The 22,424-nt window shown below is 44.4% G+C and overlaps 1 protein-coding gene across 5 annotated transcripts in view; it reads right to left on the bottom strand.

The window, feature by feature from the left end:
* Positions 1–22,424, bottom strand: part of rab27b (RAB27B, member RAS oncogene family) — a 109,799-nt gene that overhangs the window by 5,761 nt on the left and 81,614 nt on the right. For 4 of the 5 annotated variants that reach the window (XM_048597535.1, XM_048597529.1, XM_048597531.1 and 1 more), the window contains 2 exons: positions 6,995–7,166; positions 2,462–2,547 (listed from right to left, as the gene is read on the bottom strand). In XM_048597535.1, coding sequence (XP_048453492.1) covers positions 2,462–2,547; positions 6,995–7,147 — 239 coding nt within the window. In that variant the 5' untranslated portion in view covers positions 7,148–7,166. Of the gene's footprint in view, positions 1–2,461; positions 2,548–6,994; positions 7,167–18,500; positions 18,551–22,424 lie in introns of those variants that run through there. The other variant, XM_048597530.1, reaches the window with a different exon arrangement.

The following is a 22,424-nucleotide window of genomic DNA, read 5'->3' as shown; positions in this document are numbered from 1 at the left end:
AGCAGCATACAGGCAGCAAGTCCTAGACAGAGACTGGTGTGAGGGGACAATCCTTACCTTAGAACGTACCTTAGAACACTGTAATGTTAACCCCTTAATATCACCCTTAATATATTCTTATTTTTAACTTATTTTCAACTACGTAATTAAGCAACTACTTTAATCCCTGTGCTGTATCCAAGAATTGTACTTAGGTATATGTACCTAAGATGTCGGAAACTACCCTGAAGAACTCCTGCAGAGATGTCCTGGAGCTGAGACGACTGACCTCCAACAACCACGACCATCTTCCTATGTGTCAGGTATGACTCCAATCAGTGGAAAGTTTGCCCCTGATACCCCGTGATTCCAGTTTTGCTAGGGGGTCCTCGAGGCCGCACTTGGTCAAATGTGGCGTTATGTCAAGAACTGTCAGATTTTGAATTCAATAAAAATCTGGGATTAAGATTCTAGTCATGACCATGAAACCATTGCTGATTATTGGAAACACCCAACTGGTTCACTAATGTCCTTTTGGAGGGGAATCTGCCATTCTTACCTGGTCTGCCTACATACAACTCCAGACCGACAGCAATGTGATTGACTCTCAACTGCCTTCTGGGCAATTAGGGATGGTTAATAAATACTGGCCTGACCAGTGATGGTCACATCCCATCTCACAGAACCTCTGGAATTCAGCTCTTTTGTCCATGTTTAAACCAAGGCTATAATAAGGTCAGGAGCTAAGTGGCCCTGGCAGAACCTAAACTGGGCATCACTGAGCAGGTCATTGCTGAATAGGTGCTGCTTGATAGTACTATTGATGACAGCTTCCAACACTTTCCTGGCGATCAAGAGTAGACTGATGGGGGCAGTAATTGGCTGGGTTGGATTTGTCCTGCTTTTTATGTACAGGCATACCTGGGCAATTTTCCACCTTGTCAGGTCAATGCCAGTGTTGTAACTGTATGGCAGAACTTGACTAGGGCAGCGGCAAGTTCTGAAGCACAAGTCTTCAGTACTATTGGTACTGTAGTGGTATGAGTTTTCTCTCTCTCAATAAAAAAAAATTATTTGCCAAACATTTTTTTTGTCAAAGCAGAGCCTCTTTAAGTAGACTATAATGAAACCAGCAGGAGAAAAGTAAGTCAGTCATTGATTAGTGTATGAAAAAAACTGAAGAAATTTACAAGAGCAGAATTTTACTGGGTAGGGCATGTATTGTTCACACCACAACCCCGTTCTCCCAACTTGGTGGGACAAACTCTAACAAAAAAAAAGCTGCTTGCCTTTCAGTGATAACCCATTGGGATCTGCCTAAATTAGGTAACTGTGGGACAATCATCCTTAGGAGAAAGAAGTCCTGCCCCCAAGAGCTTCTGCCCAATCTGAATGGCTGGCTGTTGAATATTCCTAGCAGTTCCAACACACAGTTGTGGTCACTACTGGGTGACAAGCAGTACTGATGAAGCACAAAAATGGGGCTAACATCTTCGGGGCAGGTGGGCCCAACAGGCACCAGGCACCCCCTCCAAAAGGAGGTATCCCTCATCCTTTGTTCCTCTCGGCTTAAGATGGTAATACAGTGGGCTGGGTTCTTTCAATCTGCATTCCCTAACTGTATGTATTATTATGCCTTGACTGAGTGTTGCAGACCAATACTTTCCAAGGTCTACGTGCTGAGGGATGCACTAAAGCTTGGGGCAGCTGCCGCCAAGGCACAGAGAGGAAAGACCACCATCTAAGGTCTTTCTGCCAAAGGTAAATGGTGTGCTGTTTAAGTACTGGACCCTTCTCAAACTGGATGCCTCAAACAAATGTAAATATAGTCTTGGGCAAGTAACAAATGCCTTGAGTTTGTTTGTTGGATAGAGTCAAACACCAATTTTTATTTGTTTCTTCATGTGCCACAGTACAGAACCGAACTGCCTCAGTGACTATGTGTGTATATAAAAAGATATTTTTATGAATAAAGTATATTTTTGAAATTTAAAAAAAAATTATGGTGGGAGTGAAACCCGTCTCCCAAAGGCCTCAGTGGGCCCAAGGGCAGGATTCCCCATCAATGTCTTAATCAAACACCATATTACAGGGACAAGAACAGACGCTGCTGGAAAAACTCAGCAGGTCTGGCAGCATCTATGGAGAGAAATGTTTTGGGTCAGTGGCCCTTCCTCAGAAGTTCTCAGGAATGGTCACCGGACCTGAAATGTTAACTCTGATTTCTAGTCACAGATGCTGCCAGACCTGCTGAGCTTTTCCAGCTATTTCTGATTTTTGTTTCTGATTTACAGCATCCTCAGTTCTTTTGGTTTTTATTTACATTAAGGGAGATGATTTGGTATTGGGTGGGGATGTAGTGGCCTACCCCTCTCCCGCTCAATTTTACATCATATTCCTCCTTCCCGCCACAACTGGTGGATATGATGGTAGTGGGGTCAGGGGTTTGGCTGCATGTTGGTTAACAGAAATACAGAATTACCTTTCCTGCCCAGCTGTATCCCATAGTTGGAGATGGATTTTAAAAGGATTGTTTGTTTTACTGTTCACTCCTCCAACATAGTGTTCCTAAACAAAAGAATGCAATTTTATTAGTGATGGATTGCAATGTTAGGCTTAATATTATCAGGTTTTTAGATCCATTCCTTACAGATTTTGCAGTAAAAGAAGCAATGATACTGTTGTAGTGTGTTCCTCTTGGTTACTTCTCTACTTACATTGGGAAACAGGGTATACCCTGTGGACCCAGAAAAACATTGCATCTTCACATACAGAGCCCACACATTAGAAAATCCCACCACCCCAAAAATACACACACACACACATACTTTTTCACTTAGCTGTCCAGCTTGATTCATTTCCAATCCTGTCCCCATACACAAGTTGTCTTGGGGTGCCTCTTTAGCATATACACCTTGTTGGATATGTACTAATAAGACATGACCAAGATGGTTCAGTTTTCTGGCTACTGTGATTAAGTTCATGGCAGCTTGATAAAAATGCACATCAGATTACAGGAATCAAATAAGTTCCCATTTGTTTATGATCCAGCGATTTGAAGAACTTCCTCTGCCTTAACAGACATTACTTTTTTAATAAATTGAGAAAACTGGAATGAGATCACAGGATTTTATATTTCTATCATGTTTCAAATGGCTCAATACCATCTGTTTCTGTGGCTCTTCGTCCACCAGTTTGAACATTCACTCCCCCGACCAGCGGACAGTAGCATGCAGTATTGATAAAGGGTACTGCAACAACTTAACAAATCTCCTTCAACTGCACCGTCCAAACATGCAACGTCTGCATCTAGAAGGTCAAAGATAATAGATGTAGAGGAATAACATCACCTGCAATTTCTCCTACAAACCGTATACCATCCTGAAAAAGAATTTCAAGACTTATATTTATAAAGGCAAGGGATTACGGAAAGTCAAAATGGCTTTGCACATGGGAAATCGTGTCTCATGAACTTGATTTTTTGAATAAGAAACAAAGAGGATTGATGAGGGCAGAGCAGTGGACGTGGTCTATATGGACTTCAACAACGTGTTTGACAAGGTTCCTCATGGTAGACTGGTTAGCATGGTTAAATCACACGGAGTACAGAGACAAGTAGCTATTTGGACACAGAACTAGCTCAAAGGTAGAAGACAGAGGACGGTTGTGGAGGATTGTTGTTCAGACTGAAGGCCTGTGACCAGCGGTGAGCCACTGCTGCTGGGTCCACTGTTTTCTGTCATTTATATAAATGATTTGGACATGAACATAGGAGGTAAGGTTAGTAAGTTTGCAGATGACACCAAAATTGGAGGTGTAGTGGATAGCAAAGAAGGTTACCTTAGAGTACAATGGGATCTTGATCAGATGGGCCAATGGGCAGAGGAGTGGCAGATGGAGTTTAATTTAGATAAATGTGACGTGCTGCATTTTGGAAAGGCAAATCAGGGCAGGACTTATAGACTTAATGGTAAGGTCCTGGGGAGTGTTGCTGAACAAAGAGGCCTTGGAGAGCAGGTTCATAGTTCCTTGAAAGTGGAGTCGTACATAGATAGGATAGTGAAGAAGATGTTTGGTATGCTTGCCTTTATTGGTCAGTGTAGGAGTTGGGAAGTCATGTTGCGGCTGTACAGGACCTTGGTTCGGCCACTTTTGAAATACTGTGTGTAATTCTGGTCTCCCTGCTATAGGAAGGATGTTGTGAAACTTGAAAGGGTTCAGAAAAGAATTACAAGGATGCTGCCAGGGATGGAGAGTTTGAGCTAGAAGGACAGGTTGAATAGACTGCGGCTATTTTCCCTGAGCGTCTGAGGCTGAGAGGTGACCTTGTAGAGGTTTATAAAATCATGAGGGGCATGGATAGGGTAAATGGACAAGGTCTTTTCCCTGGGGTTGGGGAGTCCAAAAGTAGAGGTCATTCATTTAAGGTGGAAGGGGAAAGATTAAGCGGGACCTAAGGGGCAACTTTTTCACGCAGAGGGTGGTGTGTGTGTGGAATGAGCTGCTAAAGGAAGTGATGGAGGCTGGTACAATTACAACATTTAAAGGGCATTTGGATGGGCATATGAATGAAAAGGTTTAGTGAGATATGGGCCAAATGCTCGCAAACTGGACTAGATTTATATAGGATATTTGCTTAGCATGGATGAGTTGAACCGAAGAGTCTGTTTCCGTGCTGTATACCTCTATGACTCTATGACATTACATTTTTCATTGAGAAAAAAATGATCACCTTGGGCTGTACTTTCAGTCTTGAGAGACAAGAGGGGACAAAGTTTCAACAGAAAATATCCTTCACTCTTCCCTTTATTTAATGTTAAACAGTACATTGTTAGGAATTAAGTTTCATGATGGATTTTTCGGGTTTCTTTACAATATCATGGTGAACTGTCATTTTGTGTATCCACAAATGAGTTGATAAACTGTCTCCTATAGGACATTAAGCAGATTTTGCACTGGCAGGAACGTTGATCAGGAGTCACACAAGCCACAGAGATTCATTGCTACCTGGGTTGTTGCCAGTTTAGAAATTCCCAACATTCACTAGATTTAATTCATGTTGCTGATACACAGAACCCTCTGGGAGCCACTGCTTTGCATGGCCAGGACTGATTTCAGTTTAATAGTTCTTGAACACAAAGGAAAGTCAATGTCGGAGGATCTTCATTGGTTCAAACATTTCAAAATAAAAGCATGTTCTACCAGGTGATAGAGGGTATTTAAACTCAAAAAAATTGGACTTTACCCAGAATGGGCAATGAGTAAAAAGGCACTTTCCATTAGAATATTATCCTTCCTTAATTTTTCTTTTGGAAAGAAAATGTCGTAGTTAAATGCTAATTAAAGTTCACAGTGAGGTTCAACCTGGCACAGACAAAGGCACTGCCTGATTAATGTGGGATGCATTGTGGGGGAAATTTTCCACGTGTGGCATTAACATTTTACTCATCCCACATCAGGGTTAGGATACAATCAAATGTCATTCTCTCAAGGGGGAAGTGTTTGAGACTGAAAAGGGTCCCACTTAGCATCAGTTTACTTTATGTATCGTTTCATGGAATGTGGGCATTGCTAGGAGGACCAGCATTTCTTGCCCAAATCTAATTACCTTTGAAGAGGTGGTGGTGAGCCACCCTCTTGAATCCCTGCACATTATCTGACAGGTATAACCGCAGTGCCACTCGGAAGGGAGTTCCAGGATTTTGATCGAGCAATAAGGAAGGATTGGAATATGCTTCCAAATCAAGATAGTGTGTGAGTTGGAGGGAAATTAGCAAGTGATGGCGTTCCATGCATCTGCTGCCTTTCACCTTCTAAGTGGTAGGAATTTGGAAGGAGGAAATTATCACAGGACGTTTGGTGACTTACTGCTATGCACCTTATTGATGGAATACTCTGTTGCCACTGTGTGTTGATGATGAAAGGAGTGAATGTTGATGCTGATGATATGGCATCAATCAAGCAGGCTCATTACAATAATATACAATAATACAACACAGTGCAGGAACAGGCCCTCCAGCCCACCTAGCCTGCTCCAATTCCCAATCCTTATTTAAACCTCCTACTTATTGCCCATGTTTGGTTTCTATCCCTCTGTTCTCCTCTTGTTCATATGTCTATCAAGATACACCTTAAACGTTACTAACTTGCCTGCTTCCACCACCTCCATTCGCAGTGCATTCTAGGCACCTACTTCTGTGCGAAAAATTTTCCCCGCACTTCTCCCCTAAATTTTCCTCCCTCATCTTGAACCTGTGCCCTCTTGTAGTTGACCTTTCCATCCTGGGAAAATGCCTCTGACTATCCATTATATCTATACCTCTCGTAGACCTCTTTGTAGACCTCTATCAGGTCACTCCTCAGCCTCTGTCTTTCCAGTCATTCTTGAATGTTGTTAGAGCTGCACTCATCCAGACAAGTGGAGAGTATCTGATCACACTCCTGATTTGTGCCTTCTACATGATGTAGAGCCTTTGGGAAATCAGGAGATATGTTATTTACCTCAGATTTCCCAGTCTCTCACATGCAGCCATTCAACTTATATGGCTCATACAGTCAATGCTAAGCCTAAGGATGTTGATACTGAGGGAATCAAAGTGAAAGATTTTCCCCTGATGGAGATGGTCATTGACCAGCAATTGTGTGGTGCAAATGTTACTTGCCACTTATCAGCCCAAACCTGAAAATCATCCAGGTGTCTATAGCTTCACTCATATCGATATATTAACTCAATTCCCTGATTAGTCTAATCTTTTATTATTCAACTCACCACAGAGATCCTAATCAGCCATAACGTACATTGCAATAAGTAGAAACTGACAATACCTTAACAATGATATCTACCATTTGAAAATCCAGACATTTCCCCACAGAACATTCAAATAATTGGCAGAGAATTAGTTTTACAAGTACATTTTTGAAACAAGTTTAATTTTTTGTAAGATTTTTCCTCTTTAGTTCACCTTTGGGCATTAGGTTTCAGCTAGAGTGATAAAAACCATAAGAAAGTACTCACCAGTCTCTTTTCTCGGAAGTCAATTCCCACTGTGGTGACAAACTTGGGGTTGAACTTATTCTCTGTGTATCTGTACAGAAATGTGGTCTTACCAACTCCCGAGTCTCCAAGAGCCAGGAGCTTGATCAGATAATCATAGTCCCCATCAGTCATAGTGCTATTCACGCTGATGCTGTAAGAAACAGGTCAAAAAGAGCAGAACATGAGAACCAAAATCTTACAAGAGACGACCTTCACTCTTTACCTGCAATCTTTATTGCTGGTGACAAAGAAATATCTGAGTTTCAAATGACCCCAGAGATACAGAACAACCGGATACTCTAAGCAGCTACTAAATTTTAATAAAAGCATTTGTTAATATACATGTAAATCTCAAAATAGATATTGATAGAAAGCATAGAATCCCTACAGTGTAGAAACAGGTCCTTTGGCCCAACAAGTCAACTCAGACCCATCCCCCATGAACCACCTAATCTACACATCCCTAAACACTATGGGCAATTTAGCATGGCCAATCCACATAGCCTACACACTGTGGGAGGAAACTGGAGCACCCAGAGGAAACCCACACAGACACAGGAAGAATGTGCAAACTCCACACAGACAGTCACCTGAGGGTGGAATTGAACCCAGGTCCCTGGCACTGTGAGGCAGCAGTGCTAACCACTGAGCCACCATGCCACCCCAATAAGAATCTTGTCTTGTCCGGGAGTCGAACCTGGGACCTCTCGCATGCCAACACTGTAGAATACCCTAAGCAAGCATCCTACCCTTAGACCAACAAGTTGGCCCCTCAAAGCATCTTGTGATCCTATTGCATTTGGTCAGCCTTTTAAAGTAGAAGTGCAACTTAAGACCAAGTCTGGTTTTTTACTATAACTTCTTAGAAATGCTAAGTTTGAAACATTTCCAAAGTTTTCCACGATAAGTTCTTATGTTCACATTTAAAATGGAAATTATCTGACAAAACTCACACACTATTGGAGCCTCTCATTACTGAAGGTGCTGCAGTGAATTGCTCCAGTATTGCATCTCCTTGCACTCCAATTTATATTGCAAATAATTTGCTAAAATCTGTGTTTTTCCTTCCCAAGTAGGATTTATAGGTGAACAGGGCATCTATTTGCCCTGGTTCAGTTATCCCCAGCCCACTGACCCAACATGGCTGATGAATGCATTCCTACATTCAAGTCAAATGTCTGATTCAAATCCTATCCAATGTAATATTTCAATATTGTGGAATAATGAGCTGGATATAATCTGGGAATTGGATGCTCATGTGTTTCAGTGGTAATGTCCTTACATCTGAGCAAGGTGATTCTGAAATATCAACAAACCAGGCTTCTGACCTAAACACATCCTATCAGACATGTGAAGCTAAAATCAGGGCATTATACTACGGTCCTTATGTGCCCAGAGCTTAAACATTAAAAACTGAAAGAACTGTGGATGTTGCAAATCGTAAACCAAAACAGAAATTGCAGGAAAAGCTCAACAGGTCCGGCAGCATCTGTGCAAAGTAGTCAGTCATTGTTTTGGGTCGAGAGACATTTCCTCAGAACTCAATTGAACTTGAGTTCTCATGAAGGGTCACTCAACCCGAAACGTTAACTCTGATTCCTCTCCACAGATGCTGCCAGACCTGCTGACACTTTCCAGGTTTTTTTCTGCTTTTGGTTTGAGGTTAAACATTAACTCATTACCTAAGGAACAATAAGAAAGAATGCGGGTTGCCAACCTTTTTGGAACATTTCCTGAGCATAGTAAATGATGACAGAAGAGTAATTGAGACTTTTAGCCTGGAATTTAATAAGACACATGTGGGTCTTGAAAGCAAAACCAGAAATAGGCAGCAATTCAGCTTTTGTATCAGGACCCAGATTCAAACAATTCACAATAAAATTTAAAGGACCAATTATGGCCAAACATGTGATTATACAGAGGGGCCAGTATTCATTGGTGGTTCCAGTTGTCAGGAGACAATGTTATATGATTATAAAACAGAGTCAAACAGATAAAATCATGGCCGCAACTTACCAGCACATCTACATTCTATCAGTACTTTACTGGCCTGGGCCAAACTCCTCCACCCATCACACCCAAGTCCCTTTAACAGCACCAATTCCTGATCCCAGATGAGGACTAAGCTTATGGTTTAGAGGTGCCTGCCTGCAGATTTGAAGCATTGTGCCGATATCACAGTTTCTCTTATCACATGGTATAAATTCTGGGGTGTGTTTCCACTGGGAACAATCCCACTTGCCATCCTCATCTGCCATGAAGGCTGCTGAGTTCCCAATCTTCAATATCTCTTAAACCCTTTCCATAAAGTTCTGATAAATGAGTACAGTAACCAGCAGCAGAAATTCATGTCTTGTCTCTCTTCACTTACACCTCATTGCAGAAGCATTTTAAAGTACTTCAATTATCTGTGAAGCATTAATGAAGACATCATTAATGATCATCTCACATTATTGGCAAGTGGAGGAATGAGCAAAAATGCCTGTCATTTAGAATACTGGACCAAAACGCCTGGATTTTTAACAGAACTTTTAAAACAAAAAGAAAGGCAGCTGGGCTGTGCTCTGGAACACACAATCACGGGGATAGCTGTCTGGAACCATGGTTCGGTTAGAAATCCTATTCACGTCTCAGCCCTAAAGGAACAATGAACCAGACAGTAACTTCAGACAGAGATGGTAGGAACTGCAGATGCTGGAGAATCTGAGATAACAAGGTGTAGAGCTGGATGAACACAGCAGGCCGAGCAGCATCATAGGAGCAGGAAGGCTGATGTTACGGGCCTAGATCCTTCATCAGAATTGGGGGGGGGGGAAGGTGGTTCTGAAATAAATAGGGCGAGAGGGGGAGGCGGATAGAAGATGGATAGAGGAGCTGCAGTGGGAGAGAGATCCCCTGAGGTTTGTCTGGAGGGAGGAGGGTAACTTCTTCAGGGTAGCCATCCTTAGAAGAGGCTTCGCAGTGGGGTTAAAATTGTATCAGGAACTGCAGATGCTGGAGAATCTGAGATACTAACCTCATCCCGCCCCCTTGACCTGTCCGTCCTCCCTGGACTGACCTATCTCCTCCCTACCTCCCCACCTACACTCACCTTTACTGGCTCCATCCCCACCTCTTTGACCTGTCTGTTTCCTCTCCACCTATCTTCTCTTCTGTCCATCTTCTATCCACCTCCCCCTCTCTCCCTATTTATTTCAGAACCCCCTTCCCCTCCCCCATTTCTGATGAAGGGTTTAGGTCTGAAACGTCAGCCTACCTGCTCCTATGATGCTGCTTGGCCTGCTGTGTTCATCCAGCCCTGCACCTTGTTATCTCAGTAACTTCAGACATCCTGGACTCTTCAGAGGTACCAAGGCATTCAACTCAATTAATTTCATTCAGAGAAATACTGGAAATTCCACTTAATCAAAACACATTTACACCTACTCTACACGATCAGGAAGTCAATTCACCACAAAGGGGACAAAAACACCATGGATAACACAGATTTGCGAGGTGATAACATAAGAACATAAGAACTAGGAGCAGGAGTAGGCCATCTGGCCCCTCGAGCCTGCCCCGCCATTTAATAAGATCATAGCTGATCTTTGAGACTCAGCTCCACTTACCCACCCACTCACCATAACCCTTAATTCCTTTACCTTTCAAAAATTTATCTAGCCTTGCCATAAACACATTCAGCGAGGTAGCTTCAACCACTTCACTGGGCAGGGAATTCCACAGATTCACAACCCTTTGGGTGAAGAAGTTCCTCCTGACCTCAGGCCTACATCTGCTTCCCTTTATTTTGAGGCAATGCCCTCTAGTCCTAGTTTCACCTGCTAGCGGAAACAACCTCCCTGCCTCCACCTTATCTATTCCCTTCATAATCTTATATGTTTCTATAAGATCTCCCCTCATTCTTCTGAATTCCAATGAGTATAATCCCAGTCTACTCAGTCTCTCCTCATAATCCAACACTCTCAACTCTGGAATCAACCAAGTGAATCTCTTCTGCACCCCCTCCAGTGCTAGTATATCTCTTCTCAAGCAAGGAGACCAAAACTGCACACAGTACTCCAGGTGTGGCCTCAACAGGACCCTATACAGCTGCAGCACAGCCTCCCTGTTTTTAAACTCCATCCCTCTAGCAATGGCAGACAAAATTCCATTTGCCTTTTTAATCACCTGCTGCATCTGCAATCCCACCTTCAGCGATTCATGCACAAGGACACTCAAGTCCCTCTGCACAGCAGCGTGCTGCAATTTTTCTGATGAAGGGTCTAGGCCCGAAACGTCAGCCTCTCTGCTCCTATGATGCTGCTTGGCCTGCTGTGTTCATCCAGCCCTGCACCTTGCTGCAATTTTTTACCGTTTAAAACATAGTCCATTTTGCTGTTATTCCTACCAAAATGGATGATCTCACACTTATCAACATTGTACTCCATCTGCCAGACCTTTGCCCACTCACTTAGTCTATCTATATTCCTCTGCAGACTTTCAGTGCCTTCTGCACACTTTGCTCTATCACTCACCTTAGTGTCATCTGCAAATTTTGACACACCACACTTAGTCCCCAACTCCAAATCATCGATGTAAATTGTAAACAATTTCGGTCCCAACACTGATCCCTGAGGCACACCACTAGCCACTGACCGCCAACCAGAAAAACACCCATTTACCCCTACTCTTTGCTTTCTACTGGTCAACCAATCCTCTATCCATGCCAATACATTACCTGTAATACCGTGCAACTTTATCTTATGTAGCAGCCTTTGGTGTGGCACCTTGTCAAATGCCTTCTGGAAATCCAGACACACCACATCCACAGTTTCCCCATTGTCCACCATGCAAGTAATGTCCTCAAAGAATTCCACCAAATTAGTTAAACATGACCTACCCTTCATGAACCCATGCTGGGTGTTCCCAATGGGACAATTTATATCCAGATGTCTTGCTATTTCTTCCTTAATGATAGATTCAAGCATTTTCCCCACTACCAAAGTTAAGCTAACTGGCCTGTAGTTAGAGATAGTAGGAACTGCAGATGCTGGAGAATCCAAGACAACAAGGTGCAGAGTTGGATGAACACAGCAGGCCAAGCAGCATCACAGGAGCAGAAAGGCCAACGTTTCGGGCCTAGAACCTTCATCAGAAATGGGGAGGGGAAGGGGGTTCTGAAATAAATAGGGAGAGAGGGGGAGGCGGATAGAAGATGGATAGAGGAGAAGATAGGTGGAGAGGAAACAAACAGGTCGAAGACGCGGGGATGGAGCCAGTAAAGGTGAGCGTAGGTGGGGAGTTAGGGAGGGGATAGGTCAGTCCAGGGAGGACGGACAGGTCAAGGGGGCAGGATGAGGTTAGTAGGTAGGAGATGGGGGTGCGGCTTGAGGTAGGAGGAGGGGATAGGTGGGAGGAAGCACAGGTTAGGGAGGCGGGGATGAGCTGGACGGGTTTTGGGATGCGGCAGGGGGAGGGGAGATTTTGAAACTTGTGAAATCCACATTGATACCATTGGGCTGCAGGGTTCCCAAGCGGAATATGAGTTGCTGTTCCTGCAACCTTCGGGTGGCATCGTTGTGGCACTGCAGGAGGCCCAGGATGGACATGTCATCTGAGGAATGGGAGGGGGAGTTGAAATGGTTCGCAACTGGGAGGTGCAGTTGTTTATTGCGAACCGAGCGTAGGTGTTCTGCAAAGCGGTCCCCGAGCCTCCGCTTGGTTTTCCCAATGTAGAGGAGGCCACAACGGGAACAGCGGATGCAGTACACCACATTGGCAGATGTGCAGGTGAACATCTGCTTGATGTGGAAAATCTTCTTGGGGCCTGGGATGGGGGTGAGGGAGGAGGTGTGGGGGCAGGGGTAGCACTTCCTGCGGTTGCAGGGAAAAGTGCCGGGTGTAGTGGGGCTGGAGGGGAGTGTAGAGCGGACAAGGGAGTCACGGAGAGAGTGGTCCCTCCAGAAAGCAGATAAGGGTGGGGAGGGAAAGATGTCTTTGGTGGTGGGGTCAGATTGCAGATGGTGGAAGTGTCGGAGGATGATGCTTTGGATCCGGAGGTTGGTGGGGTGGTACGTGAGGACGAGGGGGATTCTTTTTTGGTTCTTATTGCAAAAACGGGGTGTGAGGGATGAGTTGCGGGAAATGTGGGAGACACAGTTGAGGGCGTTCTCGACCACTGAGGGGGGGAAGTTGCGGTCCTTGAAAAACGAGGACATCTGAGATGTACGGGAGTGGAATGCCTCATCCTGGGAGCAAATGCGGCGGAGGCGAAGGAATTGGGAATAGGGAATGGCATTTTTGCAGGAAGGTGGGTGGGAGGCCTACAGTTACCTGCTTTTTGTCTACTTCCTTTTTTAAACAGTGGCGTCACATTGGCTGTTTTCCAATCTGTGGGAACCACCCCAGAGTCCAGTGAATTTTGGTAAATAATTACTGGTGCATTTGCTATTTCCCCCATCACCTCTTTTAGTACCCTGGGATGCCTTTCATCAGGGCCAGGAGACTTGTCTACCTTTTGCCCCATTAGCACTGCCTCCTTAGTGATAATGATAGTTTCTAGGTCCTCACCTGCTATAACTTTCTTGCCATTAGCTTTCGGCACGTTATTTGTGTCTTCCACAGTGAAGACCGACACGAAATAATTGTTTAATGTCTCGGCTATTTCCTCATTCCCAGTTATTAAATCAGCCTTCTCATCCTTAAAAGGACCAATGTTTACCTTCGCCACTCTTTTACGATTTACATATTTATAGAAACTTTTGCTGACTGTTTTTATATTCTGAGCTAGTTTACTGTCATAATCTATCTTTCTTTTCTTTATAACTTTTTTTGTGGCTTTCTGTTGGCCTTTAAAGATTTCCCAGTCTACTAGTTTCCCACTACTCTTTGCTTTTTTGTATGTGTTTTTTTTCAATCTGATACTTTCTTTTATTTCCTTAGACATCCATGGCTGGCTCTCTCTTTTCCTACAGTCCTTCCTTATCACTGGAATATACTTCTGCTGAGCACTGTGAAAAATTGTTTTGAAAGTCCTCCACTGTTCCTCAATTGACCCACCATAAAGTTTTTGCTCCCATTCTACCTTAGCTAACTCCTTCCTCATTCCTTCATAGTCTCCTTTGTTTAAGCACAGGACATAGGTACTGGATTTAACCTTCTCACGCTCCACCTGTATTTGAAATTCAACCATACCGTGATCGTTCCTTCCAACAGGATCCCTAACTGTGAGATCATTAATTATTCCCATCTCATTATACAGGACTAGATCTAGGATAGCTTGCTCCCTCGTAGGTTCCATTACATATTGGTCAAGGAAATTATCGCGGATGCATTCTATGAACCCCTCCTCAAGGCTGCCATGACCGACCTGGTTTGACCAATCGATATGTAGATTAAAATCCCCCATGATAATTGCTGTACCATTTTTACGTGCATTAGCTATTTCTATGTTTATTGCCCGCCCCACCACGATGTCATTACTTGGTGGCCTATGAGACCACACCTATCAGTGACTTCTTCTCCCTGCTATTCCTAATTTCCACCCAAATGGATTCAACGTTTTGTTCAGTCGAACTTATATCATCTCTCACTACTGCCCTGATATCATCCTTAGAAATCAGAGCAACACCACCTCCCTTACCTTCCTGTCTGTCCTTCTGAACAGTTTGAAAGCCCTGGATATTTAACTCCTAGTCATGACCATTCTGTACCCATGTCTCTGTAATGGCCACTAAATCATACCCATTTGCCATGATTTGCACCGTCAACTCATCCACCTTGTTTCGGATGCTCCGAGCAATCAGATAAAGTGCCCTTATGCCAGTTTTTGCACCTTCTTTTTGGGTCCTATTACCTCAATTACTAACAGCTCTTGAGTTCTCCTTCCCTTTAACTTTTTTCTTGATTTTCCATGGGGTTGAAGCTTCCTCGTCACCTGCTAACCTGCTGCTTTGCCTTACATTAATTGTTATTCTCCCTCGACCGCTCACTTCTCCCTTCGCCCCTAATTATTAGTTTAAATTCCTATTAACCACCCTATTTACCCTTTTCGCCAGAACACTGGACCTGGCCCTGTTCAGGTGGAGTCCATCCCAGCGGTATAGATCCCTCCTGTCCCAGAACCCAGGTGCCAGTGCCCCATGAAAAGGAAACCCTCTTTCCCACACCACTCTTTTAACCACGTGCTTACTTCCCTGATCCTCGCCTCCCTATGCCAATTTGCACGTGGCCGGGCAGCAATCCAGAGATTATGACCCTTGAAGACCTGTTTTTAATTTTGTTCCTAGCTTTTCATAATCCCGAAACAGGTCTTTTTTCCTAGTCCTGCCTATGTTGTTGGTACCTACGTGGACCACAACAACTGGATCCTCCCCTAACGGAGCACACAGTCTGTATAGAGAAAGTAAGAACTGCCGATGCTGGAGTCAGAGATAACACAGTGTAGAGCTGGAGGAACACAGCAGGCCAGGCAGCATCAGGGGAGCAGGAAAGTTGATGTCTCAGGTCAGGACCCTTCTTCAGAAATGGGGGAGGGGGAAGGGAGCTCCGAAATAAATAGAGAGAGGATGGATGGGGCTGGGGAAGGTAGGTGGGACGGTGATAGGTGAGTGCAGGTACACAGTGGTGGGGATTGGTCAGTGAGGTGGGAGGAGCGGATAGGTGGGAGAGGAGATGGACAGGTTGCGTCAGGTCAAGGAGGTGGGGATGAGAGGGAGGGTTAGTCATGGTATGAGGCTGGGGGTGGGGAGATTTTGAAACTGGTAAAGTCCACAGTGAAGAACGAAAAACAGAAGAGGTCCTTTGCAGGTGCAAACTCGTCCTCACCTTTAACAACTTCTTCAACTCCTCCCACTTCCTACAGACTGAGGGGGTGGCCATGGGTACCCACATAGGCCCATGCTATGCCTGTCTCTTTGTAGGATACGTGGAACAATCCCTCTTCCGTACCTACACTGGCCCCATCCCCCACCTCTTCCTCCGTTATATCGATGACTGTATTGGCGCCGCCTTGTGCTACCACGAGGAGCTTGAACAGTTCGTTCACTTTACTGACACCTTTCACCCAACCTCAAGTTCACATCTGATACCTCTCTCTCCTTCCTGGACCTCTCTGTCTCCGTCTCTGGGGACCGCCTCAAAACCGACATCTATTTCAAGCCCACCGACTCCCACAGCTGCCTAGACCACACCTCCTTTCACCCACTTTCCTGCAAGAATGCAATCCGCTACTCCCAATTCCTCTGCCTCTGCCGCATCTGCTCCCAAGACGGGGCGTTCCACTCCCGAACATCCCAGATGTCCTCTTATTTCAAGGACGCAACATCCCCTTTTAAGTGGTCGAAAATGCTCTCGATCACATCCCTTGTGTTTCCCGCACCTCTGCCCTCACATCCCCTCCCCACAACAAAAATAAAGACAGAATCCCCCTTGTCCTCACGTATCACCCAACTAACCTCCGGATTCAATGTATCATTCTCTGCCACTTCTGCCACCTGTAATCTGACCCCACAACCAAAGACATATTTCCCTCCCCACCCCTTTCTGCCTTCCGTAGGGGCCACTCTCTCTGCGACTCCCTTGTTCACTCCACACTCCCCATTAGCCCCACCAGCCCCAGCACCTTTCCCTGCAACCACAGGAAGTGCTACACCTGTCCCTACACCTCCCCCCTCACCTCCATTCAAGGAACCAAAAAAACCTTTCACATTAGACAGAGGTTCATCTGCACATCTGTCAATGTGATCTAATGCATCCGCTGCTCCCGATGTGGCCTCCTCTACATCGGTGAGACCAAGCGAAGGCTTGGAGACCGCTTTGTAGAGCACCTGTGCTCTGTCCGTGACAAACGACAACACCTTCCAGCTGCGAACCATTTCAACTCCCCCTCCCACTCCCTGGGCGACATGTCCATCCTGGGCCTCCTCCAGTGTCACAATGATGCCACCTGGAAACTGGAGGAGCAGCACCTCATATTCCACCTTGGGAGCCTACGACCCAATGGTCTCAATGTGGCCTTTACCAGTTTCAAAATCTCCCCAGCCTCGGCCTCATCCCATGACCAACCCTCCCTCTCATCTCCACCTCCTTGACCTGACACAACCTGTATATCTCCTCTCCCACCTATCTGCTCCTCACACCTCACTGACCAATCCCCACCACTGCCTACCTGCACTCACCTATCACCATCCCACCTACCTTCCCCAGCCCCACCCTTCCTCTCTATTTATTTCAGAGCTCTCTTCCCCCTCCCCCATTTCTGAAGAAGGGTCCTGGCCCAAAACGTCAACTTTCCTGCTCCTCTGATGCTGCCTGGCCTGCTGTGCTCCTCCAGCTGCACACTGTGTTAACACTGTCTGTATAACTGCTAGCCCTGATCTGGAAGAGAGAGACAGCCATCCCCGCAGCTACCAACAGAAGAGGGATCCCAGACAGCTACTCTCCCCAAAGAGCTATCTGCACAGCTATCTCCCTGAAACCTACCGACACAGGGCTGTTCCGTACCAGGTGAACCAACAGCAACCAACCACGACTAGCAGATCTGATGACCGACGACCTCCGAAAACCACCGACATGACTGTCAAGGCCTTAGACACATCCTGAGGTGAAAACTGGCTCATAAGACCACCACAAAGTATGAAAAGGTTTCAGGGATAGTAGGAACTGCAGATGCTGGAGAATCTGAGATATACAAGGTGTAGAGCTGGATGAACACAGCAGGCCAAGCAGCATCAGAGGAGCAGGAAGGCTGACGTTTCAGGCCTAGACCCAAAACTTCAGCTTTCCTGCTCCTCTGATGCTACTTGGCCTGCTGTGTTCATCCAGCTCTACACCTTGTATATCTCACAAAGTATGAAAATCCAAGTTCTCAAACTGGACTGAACGCTGTCCAAAGTCTTCAGTGAAGTACTAGCTACAGCTAGTAGGAACAGCCAGCTGTATTTCACAATTGTGTTTATCCCCAGTGGTGAGTCCATCTCCTTGAGACCCAAAGTATCCAACCTAGTTAGTAGGGAGGGGAAGGTCAGTTGGTGACAGTGCGGGGCACTCCAAGGTCGGGAAGTCTGATTAAAATGTCTGTGTTTAAAACAGCCTTTTAGTTTCTAATAGTAATTAGCCTGTGTTAAGTTAATAACTGATGGTGTCAGTTTCACTGTTTTGAATTTGCCTTTTTAACTCTTGTATTTTTATTCACCTTTGTTTGTTTTATTTCCCTGTTTATTATTTTTGTCTTTTCTTTTCTTGTGATATACTCACCTTTGCATTTAATAAACGTTGAGATCCTTTGCCCTAAAACCCCTGTCTATTGCCTTCTTCACTTCACATTCCTAAATTAAGTCCAGTGTCAGAACCAGGGAACTGGGGATGATTCAAACCACCTAAAAACCAGCAGATGACTGATCGCAAACCAGAATCCCTACACAAGGGACAACTTCATGTGCGGCACCCCTGGCAGACTTTGCCTTGCTAAAATTCGTAGCCATCAAAGTGTAGCCAATGACCTCACCTGACCTCGTCAAAACCCATGAACTCACAGATGGAGGGTTGCCAACCACGTTGATTTGGAAAACTAAATGAACATATCTGAAAAACATTCAATTTCAACTGTTTAAAATTATACATGCAACCTTGACGTAGGATTTTTGAGGAACAAAAACAGAGTTGCTGGAAAAGCTCAGCAGGTCTGGCAGCATCTGTGGAGGAGAAAACAGAGTTAACGTTTCGGGTCCGGTGACCTTTCCTCAGAACTTTTTTCTTGTGGGCCTTGATCCCTGAAAGGAAAAGAAAAAGTTTCTTGTTAGCACGACGAATGAGCCGGAGGATGAAGTGGAACTGTGGAATGGTGCAGCCCTGAGCCAGTGTGTTACGATGCTGTTGGAGAGAAAGGTTGGGTGTGTGCATGTGGCGCCGCATGGGACTGAGTGTAGATCTCAGGATGCGGCGAGAGCAGCTGTCTGTGGAATGTTGAACATCACAGAGATATCTGTGATCCTGGTAGGATTCAAAACATGAGGGATGAAACTTCAGCTGGAATCCACGTGGGGTGAGTCTGAGCCAGAGGCAGTCACTGAGGAATGAGATATGGCTCTGGAAACAAGTTTTAGCAAATACCTGGTCAAACATCAGGAGTGACAGTGAAATTAAAGTCGGTGGGCAAGGAGAGAGATTGGAACGGAAATCCTGTTGGAGAGAGGAGCAGAACTTCTTCAAGGTGGGCATGCATGGAAGAGATGAGGCAGTGAATTAAATACTAAATAAAAACCAAAAGAACTGTGGATGCTGTAAATCAGGAACAAAAACAAAGTTGCTGGAAAAGCTTAGCAGGTCTGGCAGCATCTGTGGAAGAGAAAACAGAGTTAACGTTTCGGGTCTGGTGACTCTTCCTCAGAAACCTTTTATCTTTCCAAGTAGGTATAACTTCTCATTTCTGGTATCATTCTCGCAAAATAGTTCTCACCTTCTCTGGTGTCTCTATATCCTTTTCACACAGTAGTAACATGTAATTGTTCAAGTGTTTCCAATGTTCAGTGTAATGCCTCACTCAGTAATATGTAAGTGCCATGTAGTCACTAACTTGTACAAGATATAGTTCAGCCAGCTCTTCCTGACCTTTAGTCACCTTCCCATCATCAAACCCTTCCTCAGGTCAGAAAATGAATGGATGCCCTCATAACCAAACTGCAGCTATAAAAGAGGAGGCTACATATTCTGTGATGATGTCTCTCTTCCCAACCTTTCAATGCCTCTCCACCATTTACAAGAATCTAATCAAGAGATGACGGCAAACCCTTTATTTCCTTGAATAGATTCAACCATGATTTATTTCAACATCATCTAAGACATAGCAGTTTGTTTCATTAGCATTGCAGACATCGTTGGAGATGGTCATTGCTTGGCACTTGTGATCCGAAAGTAATTGACCACTTCCCAGCCCAAGCCTGGATATTGTTCAAGTCTTGCTGCAATCGAATATGGACTGCTTCAGAATCTGTGGAATCACAGATGGTGCTGAACATTATGCAAATATCCTCACTTCTGACCTTCGGATGGAGGAAAAGTCATTGATGAAGCAGCTTAGGACGGTTAGGCCTAGGACACTACCTGGAGGAACTTAAACTGTATGTTCTGGAGTTTAGAGGACTGACTGCTAACAGCCATTAACTTCTCCCTTTGTTTTCCCAATAATTCCCATTGACTCTAGATTGCTACGGCTGCTTGATGCCACGCATGCTCAAATGTGGCCCTGTTGTCAAGGGCAGTCTCTGTCACCTGCCCTCAGGGAATTCTTTTCTTCTCCAAGATTAAGTTAAAGCCAGTGTCCCTGATGGAAATGAAACTGAGCATCAGTGAGCAGGTTATTGCTGAGCAGGTCCTGTTTGATAGCACTATTGATAATCCCTAACATCACTTTACTTATGATGATGGGGCAGTAATTGGTTGGGTTGGATTTGTCCTGCTTTTTGTGTATAGGACATTCCTGGACCAATTCCACAATTTCGGGTAGACACCAGTTTTGTTGCTGTACTGGAATAGCTTGGCTAGGGATGCAGCAATTTCTATAGCATATTCCTGCTAACCAGGTTCCTGACACATATTTAAGAAAGGATCCACTGACGTTGGAAGCAAATTGAAAGTGATTCACTGGGCTGATTCCTGGAATTCAGGGGTTGACTTATGAAGAACGTTTAAACAGGTTAGGCCTTTATCCATTAGAGGAATGAGGGGTGATCTTATTGAAACATACCAGATGCTGAGGGGACTTGTCAGGGTAGATGTTGAGATGATGTTTCCCCTCATGAGATATTCACAAACTCGGGGACACAGTTGCAGTAAAGTGGACACCCATTAAAAACTGAGATGCAAACGAATTTCTTCTTCTAGATGTTTGTGATTCTCTGGAATTTTCTCTTCCAGAGAGTTATGAAGACTGGATCACTAAAAGTATTTAAGGAAAAGGTAAACAGATTTTTGAAAGACTGAGGATTTGAGGGCTATGAGAAGCTGGCATGAACGAGGAGTTGAGTTTTGGGCTAGGTCGGCAATGATCTTATAGAATGGTGGAACAGGCTTGAAAGGTGAGTGTCTTATTCCTGCTCCTATTTCTTATGTTCTTATGAAGATGCTGCATAAATGGAAATTGTTTTTGTTGCAATTCCATAGAGTAATGAACAATGACGCTCAAACAAACTTGGTCTGCAAGCAAAACCCCATTCGTTCAAACTAGTTTACTTAAATTAAAACAAATTAAAATTGTTTCCAAGCTAAGATTTACTTATTGAATTAGAAACAGTATAAGTTATTACCCATGCTTTTCCACTCACGTAATGTAAAACAGATCATCATTATTATGAGAGTTACACAGAGAACTGAAAAATGAAGCTTGTCATCAGAAGCTAATGAAAATGAACATAAAGCACATGCAGGTTTGTGATGGTGCTAGCCTGTATCAAAAAGCAATCCTTCAAAAAAGTGGCATGCTAAATTGGTAATTGAGTAATCTATCAGTAGAGAATGTATTTTAACCACAAGGGATCTTAATATCAGGTTGCTTTATAAACCTCATCCTTTCAAAACAACGATGATCTTATTTCTCTGAAATGTGTTCATGTGGAAGGGCTGGAGGACGTTGGATTGTGATGCCAGGCACCTTAGTTTTTTTTCAGTAGTGTCCTGTCAGGATCTGATCAGTTGCTATGCATGAAATCCTACAGAGAAAGGTCTCCTGGTTGGGCTGACAGGGCTGGTTGGGTCGTGAAGGATCATGATCAAGAGATTCTGATTGCAGGGGAAGTGGGGAGCAGACAATGGGAGGGCAAGAGTTTACCATCGGTTTGTTGGGCCTACTGGAAGCTCTTAACAGCAGCGCTGTAAAGGCACTGGGTCATGGGTCAATGTTTTTTACTTCCTTCCTGCTGCATTGTTTCCCGATGTTAAGTAAGGCCAGCTAATTGTGGTGAAAATTCAGTAACTGCTAAAAGACGGCAGACATCTTCATTAAAATAGACAGCTAACTAATCTGCCTCCTGCTTCTTTTTGAATCAACTATGGGTTAGTCAATCATGAGAAACTAAGTACCTTGTTTCAAAAGAGAACCAGAAACCGTAAAAATAAACAGTCTTAATGTTTTTGCACAGCAGTTAAACTGAAGGTGATGATTCTGAGAGTAATGATGCGCTCCAGTCCCTCTCGTACCCACTGCTCATGGAAGGACTTAAGCATACCAGAAATCACTTTGCTCCCTCTCCAGAGATACCAAACTAGGATATTGCTGTGTAAGGGAGACAGGCAAACAGACCCTTTTACCACCTGCTTCCTGGACCTGTTATTGGCCTCTTGGTTGGACTCCGGAGCAGTCTCATGGTAAAGTCCTCTGATCCACCCACACACTTTCTCTAAAATCTAAGCTAGTTAATTATCACCATCCTGTCAT

This window comes from Rhincodon typus, chromosome 1, assembly GCF_021869965.1.
Source record: "Rhincodon typus isolate 14 chromosome 1, sRhiTyp1.1, whole genome shotgun sequence".
Lineage (NCBI taxonomy): Eukaryota > Metazoa > Chordata > Chondrichthyes > Orectolobiformes > Rhincodontidae > Rhincodon > Rhincodon typus.
This window is presented reverse-complemented; position numbering and strand designations above follow the sequence as displayed.